Source organism: Urocampus carinirostris, chromosome 7, assembly GCF_059441175.1.
Source record: "Urocampus carinirostris isolate Australia breed hairy pipefish chromosome 7, RoL_Ucar_1.0, whole genome shotgun sequence".
NCBI lineage: Eukaryota > Metazoa > Chordata > Actinopteri > Syngnathiformes > Syngnathidae > Urocampus > Urocampus carinirostris.
In genome coordinates, this window is record NC_142355.1 from 15,890,213 (window position 1) to 15,909,196 (window position 18,984).

An 18,984-nucleotide genomic window follows, 5' to 3' on the forward strand; every position below is an offset into this window, starting at 1 on the left:
AATTTTGTAATTGTAATCCTGTGCAGTCCTTCGAGACATTTTTGTGATTAAGGGCTATATAAATAAATGTGACTTGACTTGACTTGACTTGGCTACAGTAGAGGCTGTAGTTACATTATTCAACCATTAGATGGTGCCGTGCTAAAGGGAATGTCAACAAAACAGTCAGATAGGTCATTCAAACCTTATTAATAGATAACAAACAAGCTTTCCACAATTGTATTCCCTCCCAAAATGAATAAACAGCTGTTTTATTATTTTCTCTGCGGTAAAGCATTTTCATGACACATCTTTAACATCTTTGAACAACAGCAAGGCATAACATTTTACTTTCCCTCCATTTAGTCAACACGCAAAAAACCGTCTGATACTGTTATGGTAAATTAAACGTTAGTGCAATCGCAATATAGTGACACTCGTAATGTGCAAAAACAATAACAAGTGCAAAACAATAACAATAAAGCAATAACATAATAACTGTAAAATGTAAAACGTAAACAGCTCATCCTCATGCTTCCGCCACTTCCACACCATCGATTTATTAATGTTAAACTCTCTTGCTGCTGCTCTATTTCCGTGTTCTACTGCGTGACTGATCGCCTTGAGTTTAAACTCTGCGTTGTAAGCGTGTCTCTTATTAGGAGTCATTTCAGGGTCTTTATACAAATGCACAAATAAAAGAGAATCGTTGTTTAATATTTCCCAGTATGCACAGCGCATAATATTGATACATATATAAGGCTCACCGGATTATAAGGCGCATAGTCAGCTTTTTAAAAAAAAATCTGATTTTATGTGCGCCTTATAGTGCGGAAAATACGGTTATTTTAAATTAAATGTATTTTTTGTTGACTTTGTGGACTTCGATCATTTGATGAACTGATTGGTTGTTCAAAAAATAAATAAATACGACGTCGCTACAGTCACTCGGTACTTGAGTACATTTTTTCCCCTAGTACTTTTTTACGTTTACTCACGTGAGTACTTGGATGACTACTTTTACTTCTACTTGAGTAATATTATTCTGAAGTAACACTACTTTTACTTGAGTAAACATTTTGGCTACTCTACCTACCTCTGCTCATGATATCATGGCATAACCATGCAAATACAACTGAAATCTGGTTAAACCCATCAAGCCATTCATTAAGCAAGGTAGCAAGCAGGCTAGCAATCTACTGTAGCAAGTTCTAACTAAATATATTAGCTAGAGTATTAAAAGCTGTTACTTAAAATTTAGACATGATTACGAGACTGTTTCAGCTGTATTCCTTTTATTGTTTAATTATCACATCACGACTTTGATAATCACATGTATTGATGTATATAGAGCTTATTAACGTATTTGAATGTAGCATTCACTTCTTGTGTTCACTTGGATTGAGACCCAAAAGTGGGTTGCAAACCTGTCTTCAGTGTGTCACTGGGTTTTACCATGTCAAAATATTGCTAAAAAAAAAAAAACGGAGGGTAGATGGCGATTATGCCCTGCTCGATCTCTTCTTCCTGTTGAGTCAATAAGCGCTGTCATAATTGTGTTTGAATGGGAGAGCTTATTTTAATTTGATATATTTTTTTAATTTTCTTTTTCTGCATATAATAATGGGTCCCAGGGAGGTTAGTGATAAGGAAAAGGAAGAGTCAGACCAGTTGAGAAGGACTGACCTAAAGCATTTTATTCCACAGCTTTGATGCTTTTGATGGAACTTCTTTTGATACAAATCGTTGCCTCATTCTGACAGTTGATGCTTACCAGTTTTTAGACCGCTGGCACTTTGAAGTCAATTTTAATAACAATAATCAGTGTGTGTTCACTATGTCAAAGAGCTTTACTTTAACACTGTTGGGTCACCCAACCCCCAAAAAACATTCAAACCTCTATAAAAGGGGTGGGCAAACTCCATCATGCAGTCCAGAAGCGGCTTGTCAGGCTTTGCCATCTGGCCCACCAAACAAAAATTGGCAAAATATAATGACAATATACTGCATGGGCCATATATAGCCATTTTATGAGTATATATATGGCTCTGAGATAAAATAGGAGTACTAAGAATATTCTACAAAAATATCAAAGACATATAACAATAATACTCATTTTGGAAATACTACAAAAAAACGAATGCAGAAATGCTAAAAAAAAAAAAAACTAGAGTATTACGACACAACTACTGCAAAAGTCACTCAGGAGAAATACTACAATAATACTAAAAACATACAACTGTAGTAAGATTACAAAATTAAATTTGTTATCTAGTTCAAATTTGGTGCTTAAAACAGGGACCTAACATATTATTTTGCTTTAATTGTGAGTGAAAGTTTTATTAAACTAATCTAATTAGAAAATAAGTAATACATGTAGATATTTGCAGGTACATTTATTCATACATGAAACAATTGGATAGAGCTCCAGGATTGGCCCCTTGGCCCAATTTGACTTGTTTACCTGACTACCCATTTTGCACATCTGGATAGCTGCTCCTCTTGCACTCTTTGCACTACTGTATGATACTATACATAGCTATAAATTATTTAGCATTTTATCAGTACTTCAATACTCTAACTCAGTACAACATTTATTTATATCTGTACATTCAAGAAAACTGCGGGTCAGATGTATCGACATTTCGTTCTGTATACACGTGTACAAGAATGACAATAAAATATATCTGAATCTGAATTTTGAGGCCCGCGACTCCAAATAGTTGCCCACCCAAACTTCTTAACTCAGTCTTTACATTCATACTATTACGGACAATAAAAACAAACAAGAGTCGGACTTACCTCCCCAAGGCTGCCTCCATGGGGCTGGCCAAAAGCCGGCAGGCTTCGCAACGACGGCACGGGGGAATGACCCTTGTGCCGGCCCCGGGATTCTCGAGACGTTTGTCGAAGGATGTGGACGTTATCGTTGCCGTTGAGGTTGTTGTCGCTTGCCGAACGTAGAAGCGAGCGTGGGGATGGCGTGGGGCCCGTCACCCGGCGGCGGTTGGTGTAGGAAGGCGTCTCCCGGAAAGGCACTGACCACACAAAACCGAATCAGTTTATTTTTCTATCAAGCAAGCAAAGTATAAAACATTAATAGAAAGGGGAATTAAAGGAGCACATTGTGGTTGGTTATGGAATGAAATGAGAAGTCCTTTTACGAAAATTGGGGGAAGCTACAATAGATTATTGGGTAAAAATGATAGGTGAAATATTCATCTATCAACTCATCAACTTATAAATCTTTTCAGAAGCTTTGTCCATGAGTGCCAAAACGGGAAAAAAAATAAAATAAAAAAAACATTTTTTTTGTTTTATTTCTAAAAACAATTGTCAAACGTTCAGCGCTGATGTCATTATTAGAAATCACCATTATATGGCATATTTGCCCACACTTCAAAGAAGCCCCCACTTCTTTAATTTTTTTAAGGCGAATAAGTGTGTGTATGCAGCCCTATTTGAAAAGTAGGCATAGGGAAGAGGTGTGATGATAGTTACAAAGATATGGATAAGTACAGACAGTTAACACTTCAACAGAGTGTTTTGTCTCTAAAAACGATGACAAAGCCCCTAGTCATCGTCGAGGCAGGGAGGGATGGCGTTTTGTGCACGTCCGCAGGAATAATGTTGCCTGAGGGAACGTGATTAACATGGTGACTAAAATTGTGAACCTGACAATGTTCAACTGCTGTTTACTAACCAATGGTAAAAGCTAGAAACATACTTGTTTTGAATGATGAGGGTTTATCTTTCTTTCAGAATGTCCTATGCCTACAGTATGTCACAAAAGTGAGTACATCCCTCCTATTTCTGCAGAGATTTCATCATAATGTTTAATTGAACAACACTGAAGAAACATAACTTTTACACAATGAAAGGTCTTCTATGTAAAGCTTATACAACAGTGTACATGTATTTCCCCCCTAAAAACTGAGTACACCCTAAAGTAAAAGTTCCTTAAGTTCAATATTTTGTGTGGCCAATATGATTTTGCAGAACCAGAGCCTCACACATTACAACTGCAATGCTCTTTGACTCCTCAATGACAACATGACTAAGCTGGGGATATTCTAGAACTTGTGCTTCTCCATCTTCGGCTTGAGGATGCCCCAAATATGTTTTATTTCACTTAGATCTGGAGAAATGCTTGGCCAGTCTGTCCCCTTTACCCTTAGTCCTTTTCAAAAAACCTTGGTCATCTTAGAAGTGTATTTGGGGTCATTGTCAGGCTGGATAGTTGCCCTGCGACCCAGTTTCTGGAGGGAGGGGATCATTCGCTGCTTCAATTTTTCACCGTAGGTCCTTAAAGAAATGCAACTCCCCAATTCCAATTGCACACATGCAGCCCCAAACCATGACATTCCCAACACCATGCTTGACTTTTGGCACGACACAAACATGTTTGTAGTCTTTTCCTGGTTGCCGGCACACATGCTACACACAGCCTGAGTAACATAAATTTATTTTTGTCCCATCAGACCAGAGGCCATATCCTTTTTTTACAAACTTATTTTCATTGTGTCAAAGCAATTATTCTTCAGTGATGTTGTATTAAACATTATAATGAAATAGGGTGTGTACTTACATATGTGACATATTGTATAAAGCTAGAGAACTAACTTTTCTGTAGACATTCAAAAATGAGTCTAACTGGCAACAATTGCTCTTCCCATTTGAGAGAAACCTTTGATATTGGATGTGTTTAATTACATTTTTTGATCCACTGGCAGACAATTATGCTCATTTAAATGATTAGAGTATTAGATAATGAAAGATACTGTGCAATATTTGGAATACAATGTAAGAAAAGTAATTACAAATATTGAAGGAAAATACCTTAGTAAAAAAGATAAGATAATATCACCGAGATTGTGTTTTTGATGCAGAACTGTCGTGTGCCACTTGAACACATCTGCTTTCAAGATATTAAAAACTGAACTCATGGCCTGCGCTTGTATAATTTTGAGACATGGCTCTCAAAAGGTATGATATATGAGGAATATAATTATCTCCAGATATTGAGGAAACAGTTGATTAATACAAAAAAGCTTAATACTTTCAATAGTATTTAAATCATGCAGAACATTAGTTTGGAAACAAAGCCGAACTAGATTGAGTTCTTATTGAGCGGGACATTACTTCCCCTTTCATTCCAATAGAGTATATTGCAAAAAACATATATTGAATGGCTCTTTTTTTCTGCTTTGAGTTTGGGGTGGTATTTTATTTTATTTTTTTGTATGGAAAAGTGTTAAAAAACTCAATAATTACTGAGTTTTAAAAATAAACTCATTTTACATGATCATTTTGTTTTACAGAAAGATCACTGATCTTAATTTACGAAATTTCTTAAAATATATATATATATGGAAAAATAACTTAAAAAAAACTCAATCACCACAATTGAGGGCTATGTAAGTTAAATTATTGCGTTAACTGGAGTCGCTGTTATTTAATAAAAATAGTATTGTATTGTATTTTCCTGTTTTACAATTTATCTAGGGCAGTGTTTTTCAACCTTTATTGAGCCAAGGCATGTTTTTGACATTGGAAAAATTTTACGGCACACCACTAACCAAAAATGTTATAAAATGACACTGAACGGTAAGTTTAATTACAATATAATTTAGAATACCCCCAGTTTTTACAGCACAGACACTTGACAATGACATAATATTTGCAGAAAATGATTCAAAAATGTTTTTTTTATTTTAAATTTTAGAAAGTGACATTGGATAATTTTTCACCGGACACCTGACGATCTCTCACGGCACACTAGTGTGTCGCGGCACAGTTGTTAAAAATCACTGATCTAGGGCAAGGTTCTCCAGTGTATTTCGAGCTGAGAGATTTTGTTACTAATTAGTACAAAGGGCACCCAGTATTATATACATTTCTAAACTATACATTTCTAAAATATCAGAATATTTTACTAGAAAATCACAATGACCCAGCACTGGTGAGCTATTTTCACAACAGATCCGCGGGCACCTCGTTCGGGACGCCTGATCTAGGGTATTTTAAGTATATCCTTCTTGTTTTACAAACAAAACTAACAAAATTAATTTATATTAATATCCAATACAAAATACAAAGTATTCAGCTATCTTCCAGTGGAACAAAAAAGTATATCTGGAAGGATGGAGTGTATGGATCATCACTGAAAAAAGGGACATAATGAGACCGCATTTGGACACAACGGGATGGCATAATGGAACAATATGGAAGACATCACAAATGACAAAACAAGTAAAAATATGTGTCACTGCTGTTCAAATGTCATCAACTCTTTGGCAAAGTTTTCCTGACAAAACGGTGTGACACTGTGGAACAAAAAAAGGACAAAACAACAGGGCAAAAATAACTTGTCCATTAAGGCCGTACAAGACCTTCAGGACAATTCACAATAGGAATATTTTCCAGGCTATTGTTTTACTTTGCAACAATGTTAAAGGTGTCTACCAATGAATTGTATTACTTTTGTACACTAGATGGCAGAGTTTTCCTATGTCTAGTGGTTTAGACCAGCAGGGGTTTTATGATGAATCCACTTAAACCCCATTTCTCCACAATGCTTTAATCTGATGTTCTTCATCTTCCCTGATTTTTTTCTACCCGCATCTTTCTATCCAAAGCCTTTAAACCTGGAAAAAAGGCGAGTCACTCACCGACGTCTGATGCTTTGTGGACCTTTATGATTTCTGCCAGATCAAAGTTTCCTGCTATAATAGCCACCTAGAGGGCAACAGCAGAAAGATTACAGTGTATCGTGTTGAGTTCAACACAAGAGCACATTTATTAGAGTCCTTAAGTAATGTAGTCAGTATGACTCGGATCAAAGTTGGCAAAGGCCTGATTGTGGGATGTCTCGAATAGATAATCCTAAGCGAATATTTTGTGATGTGGCCAGTGATTGATTTTCTCCCCAAAAGTGTTCAGAAAATGTGTTGAGATACTCATAACAGATCTTCTTTATCGTTGATAAAAGGTGACTGACTTTGAATGAGGGCCAATTAAGTTTCTCCACAATTCGCCTATCGAATGTCTTTGAAAAATGATCTTGAGCGAAAATCCTGTGATCGTTAAATGATTTCCATGGCGGCCGACATATATGAAATAATTGTTAAATAAATCAGCATTTTGCCTCGTTCCAGTACTCTAGATTCTAAAGATTTAACACCATCAAATTAAAAAAAAAAGGGCGAACAAATCTTTTCTGAACAGACAGGGAGAGTGAAAATCATAGCACTCATTACCCAAAAAATCCCCGATTTATCATAGGTAATTGGGACTACAACCCCATACAATATACAAAAATATGTGAAGTATTTGATTTAATCAACCCCACCAGATTTTTAACATGCGTTCTCGCAGCCCACGCTCACATCAATCGTATCCCGGGTTTAATGGATAATGGGTACTGTTCATTTTAGGTGGGGTGAACAGAAAAAATAGCTGCCACCCATGACACAAATTTGAAGTCCTGTTCCCCCTCTCAGCAATAGTCGACCGTGCATAATGGATCGTGATCAAAACAGTGCATGTCATTTTTAGGCAGGCCAAAACGGCAATTACGTATTTGGGAATAATGGATTGGAGCTACACAATTTCAGTGCTTTTTGGTTAAAATAAAGCCTCCAGGCTAAAAAAAAGTGTGTTCTGCCAGTGTATGCTTGCAGCAGTAAGCTACATGGGATAATGGATCACAGCCACATAGAGTTTTTGGTGGAGAGAATGGAAAAAACAGCCGCAAGGCGCAACAGTAATGTTTTCTGCCACGCACAGGAATATACGATATGGATAATGGATCTCAGGATATTTTCCAACTTGCAAAGCATTGAAGCCGCAGAATACGTGCATAAAGTAGTGAGGGATTATGATGACCCTGGCTCACCTGTCAACCCCTAAAAATATCACACTTCCTTAACAATTACCCCAAGATATCTTTATTTATAATTGCTACTTCCAAGCGTTGTGATGTATGTATTCTGCTTCAGGTTCCATTATTGTACATACTAAAGGGGTATACATTAAAAATTGCCAATCATTTTTTGAATTACTTGAGGGGGATGATGGTATGTCTCATTACTAACCAAACACAGCAGAATAATTCTCAGGATAGATATTGAGGGACATGTTTTGAATTTGAATCATACTGACCCTCTTTAAGGTTTCTTCATTTTCCCCATGTTAAGGTTTTTGAGTTTTCCTTGCTCTCATGTAGGTTTTAGATCAGGGGATAGTGTAATAATATTCTGTGGTTTGCAATAATCTGTGGTCTGTGCTGCCCTTTGAGACTTCTTGTTATTAAGGTTTACATGACCTGACTTGACTGACCCGTGTCAGCATATTTACTATATGATTTCTAACAAATTACACTTCGTGTAAACAGAAGTTTCATACCTGAAAGGCAGTCTGGCTGTTGTAGTTCTTGATCTCTTTGTTGGCCCCCCGAAACAGGAGAACCCGAGCGCAGCTGTCCTGAATGACAAAATGGATAATAATGTCATTTCTATCATTTTACAAAGCTTGGAATCGGTCTGCTTATAACACGGCTGTGGCGGTGTTCAGGTGGCTGCCTGTGTGTGCTGACTTTTAAATGTCACCTTTTACAAATAGCACTAAAGTCAACCCGGAGAGCCAAAAACACTTGGGGAAAAAGAGGGATCAATAAACGAGCTCTCACAAAAACATCAAGTGAGCATAAAAAGAGGAGAGCCCGAGAGGGGCGGTCTGGGGCAATGTGGCCATCGGGATAGAATTGGCATTTGGGGAAATGTTTTTTTTTTTACGTCTACGACAAAATCAAGTAGTGAGCACGACTTCAGATGCTTAACCATAACTGTTTGTCCAGTATTTAATTTATCTATATACAAATTGAATACAGTTACCACAACTTGTGAACACTTTTCTTTTGTGTTCAAATTATTCTATACCTTTTTCATGATGTATTACACTTAAGTCTAAGTCAAGGACTGCAAGCCCGATCTGGCCCCCAATAAGGTTTTCTGAGGCCCCTGAGAAGATTTTCATTCATTATCAAAACATACAACAGGGATCTCTGTTTCCACTGTATGTTACTTCTCCTTGCACTTTAGTGAATAATAGAAAATTGCTATTATTATTTTCAAGGAAATCTGTCTTTCGTGCCTTTTGGAAAATAAATATTACTGGCAGAGCCATAAAAAAAGATTGCTTAATTTAACTGAACATACATTGAAATATATACAGTGGCTTGCGAAACTATTTGGCCCCCTTGGACTTTGTGACCTTTTGCCACATTTCAGACTTCAAACATAAAGATATAAAACTGTAATTTCTTGTGAAGCATCAACAATAAGTGGGACACAATCATGAAATGGAACACACTTTATTGGATATTTCAAAATTTTTAACAAATAAAAAACAAAAAAGTGGGTGTGCAAAATTATTCAGCCCCATTGAGTTAATACTTTGAAGCGCCATCTTTTGCTGTGATTACAGCTGCAAGTCGCTTGGGGAACGTCTCTATCAGTTTTGCACATCGAGAAACTAATATTTTTGGCCATTCCTCCTTGCAAAACAGCTCGAGCTCAGTGAAGTTGGATAGCAAGCTTTTTTGAACAGCAGTTTTCAGTTCTGTGCACAGATTCTCAATTGGATTGAGGTTTGGACTGTGACTTGGCCATTCTAACACCTTGATATATTTTTTGGTGAACCATTACATTGTAGCTTTTGCTTTATGTTTTGGATCATTGTCTAGTTGGAAGACAAATCTCTGTCCCAGCCTCAGGTATTTTGCGGACTCCATCAGGTTTTCTTCCAGAATGGTCCAGTATTTGGCTCCATCCATCTTCCAATCAATTTTAACCATCTTCCCCGTCCCTGCTGAAGAAAAGCAGGCCCAAACCATGCTGCTGCCACACTGTGGGGGTGGTGTGTTGAGGGTGATGAGCTGTGCTGCTTTTACGCCAAACATAAGGTTTTCCATTGTTGCCAAATGTTAGATATTGGTCTCATCTGACCAGAGCAGCTTCGTCCACATGTTTGGTGTATCTCCCAGGTGACTTATGGCAAACTTTGAACAACACTTTTTATGGATATCTTTAAGAAATGGCTTCCTTCTTGCCACTCTTCCATAAAGGCCAGATTTGTGCAGTATACGACTAATGTTTAAAGCTATTAGTATCCAAATCCAGCTTTAAACTTCTCCACAACAGTATCTCTGACCTGCCAGGTGTGTTCCTCGTTCTGCATGATTCTCTGCGCTTTAAAAAGACCTCTGAGACTATCACAGTGCATTTATACAGAGACTTGATTACACACAGGTGGATTCCATTTATCATCGTTAGTCATTTAGATCAACATTAAATCATTCAGAGATCCTCCCTGAACTTCTGTCTGGACAGAGTTTGCTGCACTGAAAGTAAAGTGGCTGAATAATTTTGTACACCCACATTTATGTTTTTTTTAATTTTGTTAAAAAAGTTTAAAATATCCAATAAAGTGTGTTCCACTTCATGATTGTGTTCAACTTATTGTTGATGCTTCACAAGAAATTACAGTTTTGTATCTTGATGTTTGAAGTCTAAAATGTGGCAAAAGGTCAAAAAGTTCAAGGGAGCCAAATAGTTTCGCAAGCCACTGTAGGTTGGCTTTTCAGTAGGTTCAATTAGATTTTAATATCCTTTTAACATGGCATCAGTCTGGCCCTAGATGTGTAGCTTAATTTGTTGTTTGTCCATTTTGTCTGTTTGACTTCGACCTGATTAGTGAGATGTATAGAACTTATATTTAAAATGTTATAGTCTTATAATTAAAATAACTTCTGACAAGGACTTTTTAGTTGTATTATTTTTTCTGAAAAAAAAAGAAAATCCTTGTTAAAGTTCATATTGTATTGTATTTTAATTTTCAAAATGTATGTAAAAATATCTTTATTTATTGTAAAAATCATAATTCCTCCAAAATTAAGTTTTGCTCATGTTGTGGGAAGTAATTGGCTTGTTTCTCATTCATTTTTCCAGCATTTTTTAATAGAATAAATACATAAAATATTAAAAAGTGACTCATTTTATAAAGGTTAACAAACAGGAAGGTACATTTCTGTTTATGTTTGTTTTTGGAGATTCCAGGCTAAATAATTGCCAAACAATGCCATTTATGAATATTTGTGTTATGTACTGGGGTCAATTTCACAAAGGAGGTTCAGCAAGCGCTTAATCTAACTAAGACTTCCTGGGGTTTCAGTTATAGAGGCGAGTGTTTGACTGAGTTAATTCAAGAGAGTGTAGATACTACTTGCTCACAAGCACTCAATAAAATCCACCATAAATGGAGCTCCAACAACAGGCTGGTGTCCATTGAATAAAATAATAAAATAATTGTGTGTGGGGCTGAAAGGGGGCGCAGACAGAGAACAACTTGAGGTTTATTTGGGTAAAAAAAACCTGCTACGGAATAGGTTAGCTTTGAGGACCCTTTTCCTGTAGAAACTGGCGAAGCTCACATGTGACTTCTCTTTGGGAAATTGTCATACAGGGGAAACCCCTAATTTTCTTATTTGAGTTACACTCAGGGACCAATTTTCCTATTTCTCTAGTACCCTGAAAATAAGAAATCCATTGTGTATCATGCATTTAGCAGAGCAACAAATTAACCTGTGATTTACATATGCAGTTTTTAATCTTGCATGTCTTTTTATCAAGACATACAATTTTGTGATCTTGAGTAAATCGCAAATATGTTTGTTTGAGACACCACTTGGAAACGCTACTTTGAATTTTTGCATGGCCTTTGATACGTGCAGATAATTGATTATAATTGACTAATAGAAATTTGATGGTGCCATGTTTTGTTGTCCTCTTTGGGGTGACCTGTGGCCCATAAAAACAATACCAATGTCATACAAACTAATGCCAGCTGCAGTTAAAACTACGGAAAAATAAATGCAATTGCAAAGGGAAGCCACTAGAGAGCAGTGTCAGCGTCATTTTTAAGCAGACTTGTTGAGATTTCATGGAAACGATTCCAAGCAGCTACAAGCACTTCACCTAAAACGCAAACACTTTCAATCTTTGAAAACACAACATTAGAATTCAAGCATTTTAAAGGATTTTAAGCACTTGTATCAACCCTGCACACTGCTTTGTAAGACAAACAACTCAGCATTTCTCGTATTTGAGGGTTAAACTACTCACTAAACCTTCTTTTTCAAACGGATCCCTATTCTGCAACACATCCTTGGAAAATGTGTCTATCAAAGAGTGTTATATACTGTTTTAAATACTGTTACTGAGTGCACTAAAAGTCCGAGCTGTCTTTTTCCCCCCAACTCACTGCAGTGTACTTAGTGTAACAGTACACAGTCCCCTAAGGCAAGGCAAAATCCACTGGTAGGTAGATTGACGGACACATGTGCGGGGGCAGGCTGTTCTGCTTCAGGGTTGGGGGGTGGTCGATATGCAATTTACCAGTGAGTGCAGAATGAACAGGACAATCTTTGCTCCGCAAGTAAGCAAAGAACTCGACTCGTGACAACGATGCAGTCACGGGTTTGAAAATGATCGAGTGAATGACTGCAGAAAATAAGTTAAATAAGTCGGACTTCTTATAATGGTATCTTTTGCGTTTATTAAAAAGCTTGTTATAAAGTTACATTAGGAACATACAGTTATCTAAGTATATGGATATGTACGGTATATTGCTTTTCGAGTGACACTGGAATCGGTGAATTGGCCAGTGAGTTTAAAATTCTAAGCAGTCAAATATTTTATCTTGTCTATTTTTTTCTTTCTTTTGGAATTCCATGGGTTGTTTGAATCACTTTTCTCTTTTTTTTAAATATTGTGGCCATGTGCAAATATATTTTTGATAAATAAATAATTTATCTCCCCTTCAATATTAAAAAAACAACTCAATTATTTGTGTAGGCCTATATTTTCTTTAATATAGAGACACTTTTCCATGTTTTTGCCCATTGAATGAACGCAGGCATAGCAACGATAAACTTAAAGATTCATTAAAAAGCATTATTAAAACCAAAAATTAAGATTGAATATACAAAACCTATACACACATTTAAAAAAAATGTTTTTCAAAAAAACCAAAAGCATGGACATAATAACAGAGCTGTCAGAGTTTGAAAATAATATTTAGGAATAAACAAGGAATATTTTCAGATTTTCTTCTTTTTTTTGGGGAGTAGCATTAAACACCAAACCTGCGGTTACTGTAAATGTCCAGCAGGGAAGACTTGTGCACCATAAAATACCAAGTGACAATCAATATTGTCAATACAAAAATAAGAATTGCTTGATTTTTTTTAACCATTTTTTGTAATAGAAAATGCATACTTCATAATTTACCATAAACTGACTGAGTAAACTACAGGGAATTCATACTATTTGGCAGCACTCTAATAAAACAATAAAAAAATCTGGACCAGTTACCAGAGTAACAGACCTCAAGTTTGTATCTGTCTTCTCTTCCCTACCACTCATAATATTTTATTTAATCAATCATTTAGTCGATTTTTTAAGAGTTTTTTTAGATCCATGTAGTTTAGCCTTCTTTCATCAAAAATAAATTAAATATAAATATGTATCCTTCCTTCCTTCCTTCCTTCCTTCCTTCCTTCCTTCCTTCCTTCCTTCCTTCCTTCCTTCCTTCCTTCCTTCCTTCCTTCCTTCCTTCCTTCCTTCCTTCCTTCCTTCCTTCCTTCCTTCCTTCCTTCCTTCCTTCCTCAAATCTGACATCACTCGACAAACACACGTAAATGGTAAAACCTAATCTACACAATTCGAAAAATATATTTATCTGCGTGCTTTTGACCTCAGCCACCGTTTTTCCTCCACAAATTGGGTGCTTGCGAGAAGGCAGGTTTGCTGGAGGTCCAAATGTCTTAAAACGAGCAAAATAAAGAACACCTTTTCGCTGTCAGCCATCTTTGCTGTTTACATACGCTTGGAACGCTTTGAGGTCGGATCTGGCACCGTCCAAGTGGAAAATCCGACTTCCCGCTTTTGTGGAATGCAGCATTTCTCTGAAGCTAACCAAGCCTTGACCTTGCAGGGTTTAAGTCAAACCATCATCTAGTAGTTTGATTACAAATATAGAGTTAAGTAAAATGTGAAGAAGAACTAAGCAAGATAACTTTGGAAAATCTTGCACAATTACATCTCCACATGGTTGAAACATAAATTTAATAATCCACAGCTAGCATTGCTTGTCAGTTGGAAATCTTATAGAAACGTTGTTATTCCTATCAATTGTGCTTACTATGAGTGTCACAAAGTGGGAAATCGTAGGGAAGATAATAATATACTGTACTGGACTCAGCAATTCAATTTATTCTCATTTTTACAACAGGGGGCAGACACAGTTTTCATTTCGACTCAGACAAGCCGATTTTTACACTGCAGACACTTAATGACCATGTTCCGTCATGCTTAAAGAAGAAGACAGATGCTTCCTGTCACAGCCTTGTTTGTAAGTGGTATGATTCATTTACCCATTTTCTTGACAATTTTTAAAACCAAATTAATGCCTGGTAAAAAAGATTATTCATATAAATTGTATAAAAACTGACAGTGTGGCAAAATAAAAATTATAACAACACGCAAATAGTTTCCATAGACATTTGACATGAGAAATAAACAAAATTTGTCATGTAAACGAAGATGAGATTTTTGAAAAAGGATATTAAAACTAGTATGATTTGGTTTTAATGAAGCTGTTAACAAAAAATAAATAAATAAGTAGAGGCACTTTGCAGCTGGAATGCTCCTTTTATTGAAAAGGGAATCAGCTATTTAATACTATCCTACTTAACCTTGGTGTGGTCTTCGAGTCAAAATGACCCGCCACTGTGTTGTTAAAAACCCAGATAAAATATCCTAAATAATATTTCATTTAAATTTAAATGTTATGACTGTTCCTGCATTGGTCACAACAGTAGATACATTAAAAAAATGTAAGATGTATAAAAAAAAAAAAAAAAATGGTCCCTAAAAATAGCTAAGAAATTTAAAATAAATGCACGTTTATGTGACAGTTCATGCATTTTTGCTTATTTTTCAAAATCAATATTGTTTTCTTAATGAATTAATTTATCGTTACATCTAGGATGTGCTATATAACACACAATGTCCCTTTACTGATTTTAATGGTCAGTTTTTGTGATCAGTAATACCATATCGCCCAATAAAGTAAAAAGTGTGTGTATGTGCCCGTGCAAGACGTAATGATTCCCTGAGAAACTGCAAGACGCCGCTTGCTGAACCCGGCTGGGAACTCAAACATCCATCGAATTTACGTGAGCAGACAGTAACACCTCGCGGTCGCCCGCTAATCAAAGCCGAGTCCTGTTTCTGCAGATGTAGAACATCTCTCATCTTTCACGCTTTGGGATCCACCTGGATCCCGTCTATGGGTGTATTGATCTCAGATTGCAGCTAAGAAGACACCTACTCCCTCGGCTGCATGATTGCGGGTGACTTTAGAGCTTTTCGGAATTGAATCGTACCCCCCGTGACTGCTAAAGCCGTCAGTATCACAGATCAATCCGTTCTTCTCCTTGTTTCGCCTCCACAGGGAAAGAACAACAGCGACTTCTCTTTAAAGTGGGACACTAAAGTTCCCCAAGCTTTTCCTCATTTTTACTCAAGTTAGAAAGCAGAAATACCGTTGAAAATAACGGTCAAAGTATACTGTACAGTTTTGAGACTAATGTAAGCACAAATTCTACAGTAAAGGTGTGCTGCCTTTTGGAGTTTTTGTTTGTAAAAATGTAATTGAAATGCACTATGCCTGGAAGAAAAAACAGAAAACGTTTTAGACAGTTTGCAGATGTAGAGTAAATAAGCTCAGCACAAAAATGATTTCCACATACTTTGTTTCAAATGAATCACTTTGGAATGAATGGAACGACTGGTTCCCCTTTTGGACAGTTCCCGGACGTACCAATCCACCATGAACCATAATGAAATCTGATAACATGAAGTTTTGAATGTCATCAAAACATTCAAAACTCTGTATTAATAAAATAATGCTCTCACCGTATTAAATTATGTCGATTGGAAGGACATTCTCAGGTACAGAACTTTACGCAAATGTCTAATTTATTTGGCTTTCCAACAAGTTTAGCAATTTCAAACAGCGTCACCCTATACTGAGAGTATCAGATATCTGAGACCACGCCCAAAGAGGCATGATCTGGTCGAGCTTCACTGGTCAATATAAAAAGAATTGGCTGAGCGATAGCCGTTCTCATTTTCTCCTATCTGACTGACCCATTGCACATCGACCGCATGGCACGGCCGTGCAGACCGGCACTGCGGCCTTGTGTTCAGCACGTTGGCCTTTTTGATAATATTTTGGGTATATATTTCACTTGGTATGTGGTTATTTTAAAGCAGTTTAAGGGGAATGTATAATTTACTTTATTGTCAATACTTTGCGCAAAGAGCTACCACTTTTCCATTAATTCCTAAAATCTCAACTAATCATGTAATCATAATGTTTTACTCGGTAGTTATTATCTTATTACTAAGTTGTAATTATCAGAAGTAGGAATCAGTTCTGTGTTTAAGTGGTGCAGTGGATGGCACATTCACTTAACACGCGAATATTTCCCAGTTTGAGACTGGGTGGACACATTTGCAGTGCGTGGAGAGGACTGGGCATGAGCAGGCTGTATTTGCCCAAGCCACACCACAAACAATGGTGCCCTTACGACACTAGTGGTTAAGGGAGACAACAAACTACTAAAATATTGGCCTTAAATAAGGGCACTGAGGAATTTCATTATACAGCATAAATAAAGGGATATCTTTTTTTTTAATGTGAAAAATTGATCATATATTTCAATACACTAATCATGTCAATGTTTTTTCTTGAAAGTTAGAAATAAAATCTCCTAGGAAATTCCAGTGACCCCTTTTCTGGTGACCTATTTTCAGCACCAGTCTAAGGTCCACTCAGGTGTTCTTATGAGGCTATCTGGTGCCTGCAAGCACCACATAGGTGACCACTCATTTGGGTAAGATAAATATTTAAATTCAAATGTGATAAAATAATTACGTGACAAATGTATCAACGAAACCAACACTTGTGACATCTGTGTGTGTTTTTTTTCGAGGATCATTGTAAATTGTTATTGTTGAAAGTAAAATGTAGTAATCAATAGTAAAAAGAGTTACCTGGTTGTAGAGTGCGCACACATGTAGGGCAGTGTTTCCAGAAGCATTTTGGGCGCTCATGTCTGCTCCGTAAAAAAGAAGATGTTCCAGGTGCTGTACGTGACCGTAGCGGCATGACTGCAAATAGAAAAGACCATCAATGGATGATTTATGCTAGGTAAACCAAAAAGAAGATGAAAAAAAATTGATACAGACAGATCATTTTGAGTACAGTGGTACCTCTTCAAAGGAGCTTAATGCATTACAGGATCATGCTCATAGCTCAATTTGCTCAATTAAAGAGCGAATTTTCTAATATGAAATAATTAAAAACTAATTGGTCCCTGAACCCTGAATAGCCTGATCACTAAAAACACATTCATATAGTCTATCCATCCATCCATTATCTGCACCGCTTGTCCTCAGTAGGGTCACGGGGGTGCTGGAGCCCATCCCAGCCAGTGTGCAGGGGACAGCCGGAACTGGTTGCCAACCAGTCGCAGGGCATACAGAGACAGACAACTCACTCGCTCATTCGTACCTAGGGACAATTTGGACGAGCCAATTCACCTGACATGCATGTTTTTGGAATGTGGGAGGAAACCGGAGTGACCGGAGGAAACCGGAGTGACCGAAGGAAACCTACGCAGGCATGGGGAGAACATGCAAACTCCACACGAGGAGGCTGCGATAGGAGGCTCGAACCCTCAATCCTCTGTACTGTGGGGCTGTGCGCTAACCACCCAGCCATCGCGCCACCCTATATTCACATAGTAACTAAAAATAAAAAATACAGTTATAAAAGAAATCAGAGTTTATAATGAGCACTTGTCATAGAGGGGGTGGCGTTGAAAGGGGGGTCTAAGATTCGAAGGGGTGGGGGAGAGTTGTCTTTAGTAAGGTGGCATGATTGAGATGGCATAACTGTCGACTCATACGTTTTTTTGATCATTTCAAAATGTTTACGCCATATAACAATTTCCATTCGGGGAAAGCTTTTCTTTAAGATGTAAAAGATCTTGTCTGGCCCATTTTGGGTTTAATCCGGATCATCCTGGTCACTGGTAGCAGATGAAGACGCCATCGTAGATTGCTATGATTGTCGCTGTATTCTACATAGTTTGTCTCGCTGTGAGAGAAAAGGCGACACAATGTGTTCGTAAGGTTTATTATCGCCTAATAGAATGAATAGCAACCATAAATACGGGGAGAAATCAGCAAAGGTTGACAGGTATGAGATCTAGACACTGTTGATCATGCATAAGCACTTAATATACACTTAAAATTAGAGTTCCTGAAACTTTAATTGAACGTTCACACAAAACATGTTTACAGCCCCTTGTTCTTTTCTTTTTTATTGTTTAACTTTTCAAATATGTTAATGATAATTTAAATGACTATTTTGTGTCACGGTTGCCCATTGCCCTCACTTGGCCCCGCCCGTATGGCGCCAGTTGCGGCTCGTTCCCTGATTAGCTTCCCTCCTTTTTAAGCTGGGTGCTCTCACTCATCCCTTCTCAGTCCGTCAACTAACCTCTGCACCCGCAAGACGTGTTTTTCGACTCTGTGCTGTATCCTGCTTGTGTATCCTGTCCGGTATCGATCCCGTCTATCTCGTCCTGTTTGATATATGACTCCAGTCCCCAGTGTCTGGTATCGATCCCGTCTGTCTTGTCCTGTCACATATCTGACTCCAGTCTCCAGTATCGGGTATCGATCCCGTCGTTCTCGTCCTGTTTGATATCTAACTCCAGTCTCCAGTATCCGGTATCGATTCCGCATATCTCATTCTGTCCGATATCTTGCGCCAGTCTCCAATATCCGGTATCTATCGTTTCTGTCT

General features: G+C 37.3%; 1 protein-coding gene across 9 annotated transcripts in view; it reads right to left on the reverse strand.

Moving 5' to 3' along the window:
• The window catches only part of shank3a (SH3 and multiple ankyrin repeat domains 3a), a 292,611-nt gene that overhangs the window by 126,838 nt on the left and 146,789 nt on the right, over positions 1–18,984 (reverse strand). For all 9 annotated transcript variants that reach the window (XR_015850861.1, XM_088339875.1, XM_088339876.1 and 6 more), the window contains 4 exons: positions 17,163–17,279; positions 8,386–8,463; positions 6,651–6,717; positions 2,782–3,017 (listed from right to left, as the gene is read on the reverse strand). Coding sequence is in view for 8 of the 9 variants with exons in the window: in XM_088339875.1 (XP_088196001.1) it covers positions 2,782–3,017; positions 6,651–6,717; positions 8,386–8,463; positions 17,163–17,279 (498 nt within the window). In the remaining variant the exon portion in view is untranslated. The remainder of the gene's footprint in view (positions 1–2,781; positions 3,018–6,650; positions 6,718–8,385; positions 8,464–17,162; positions 17,280–18,984) is intronic.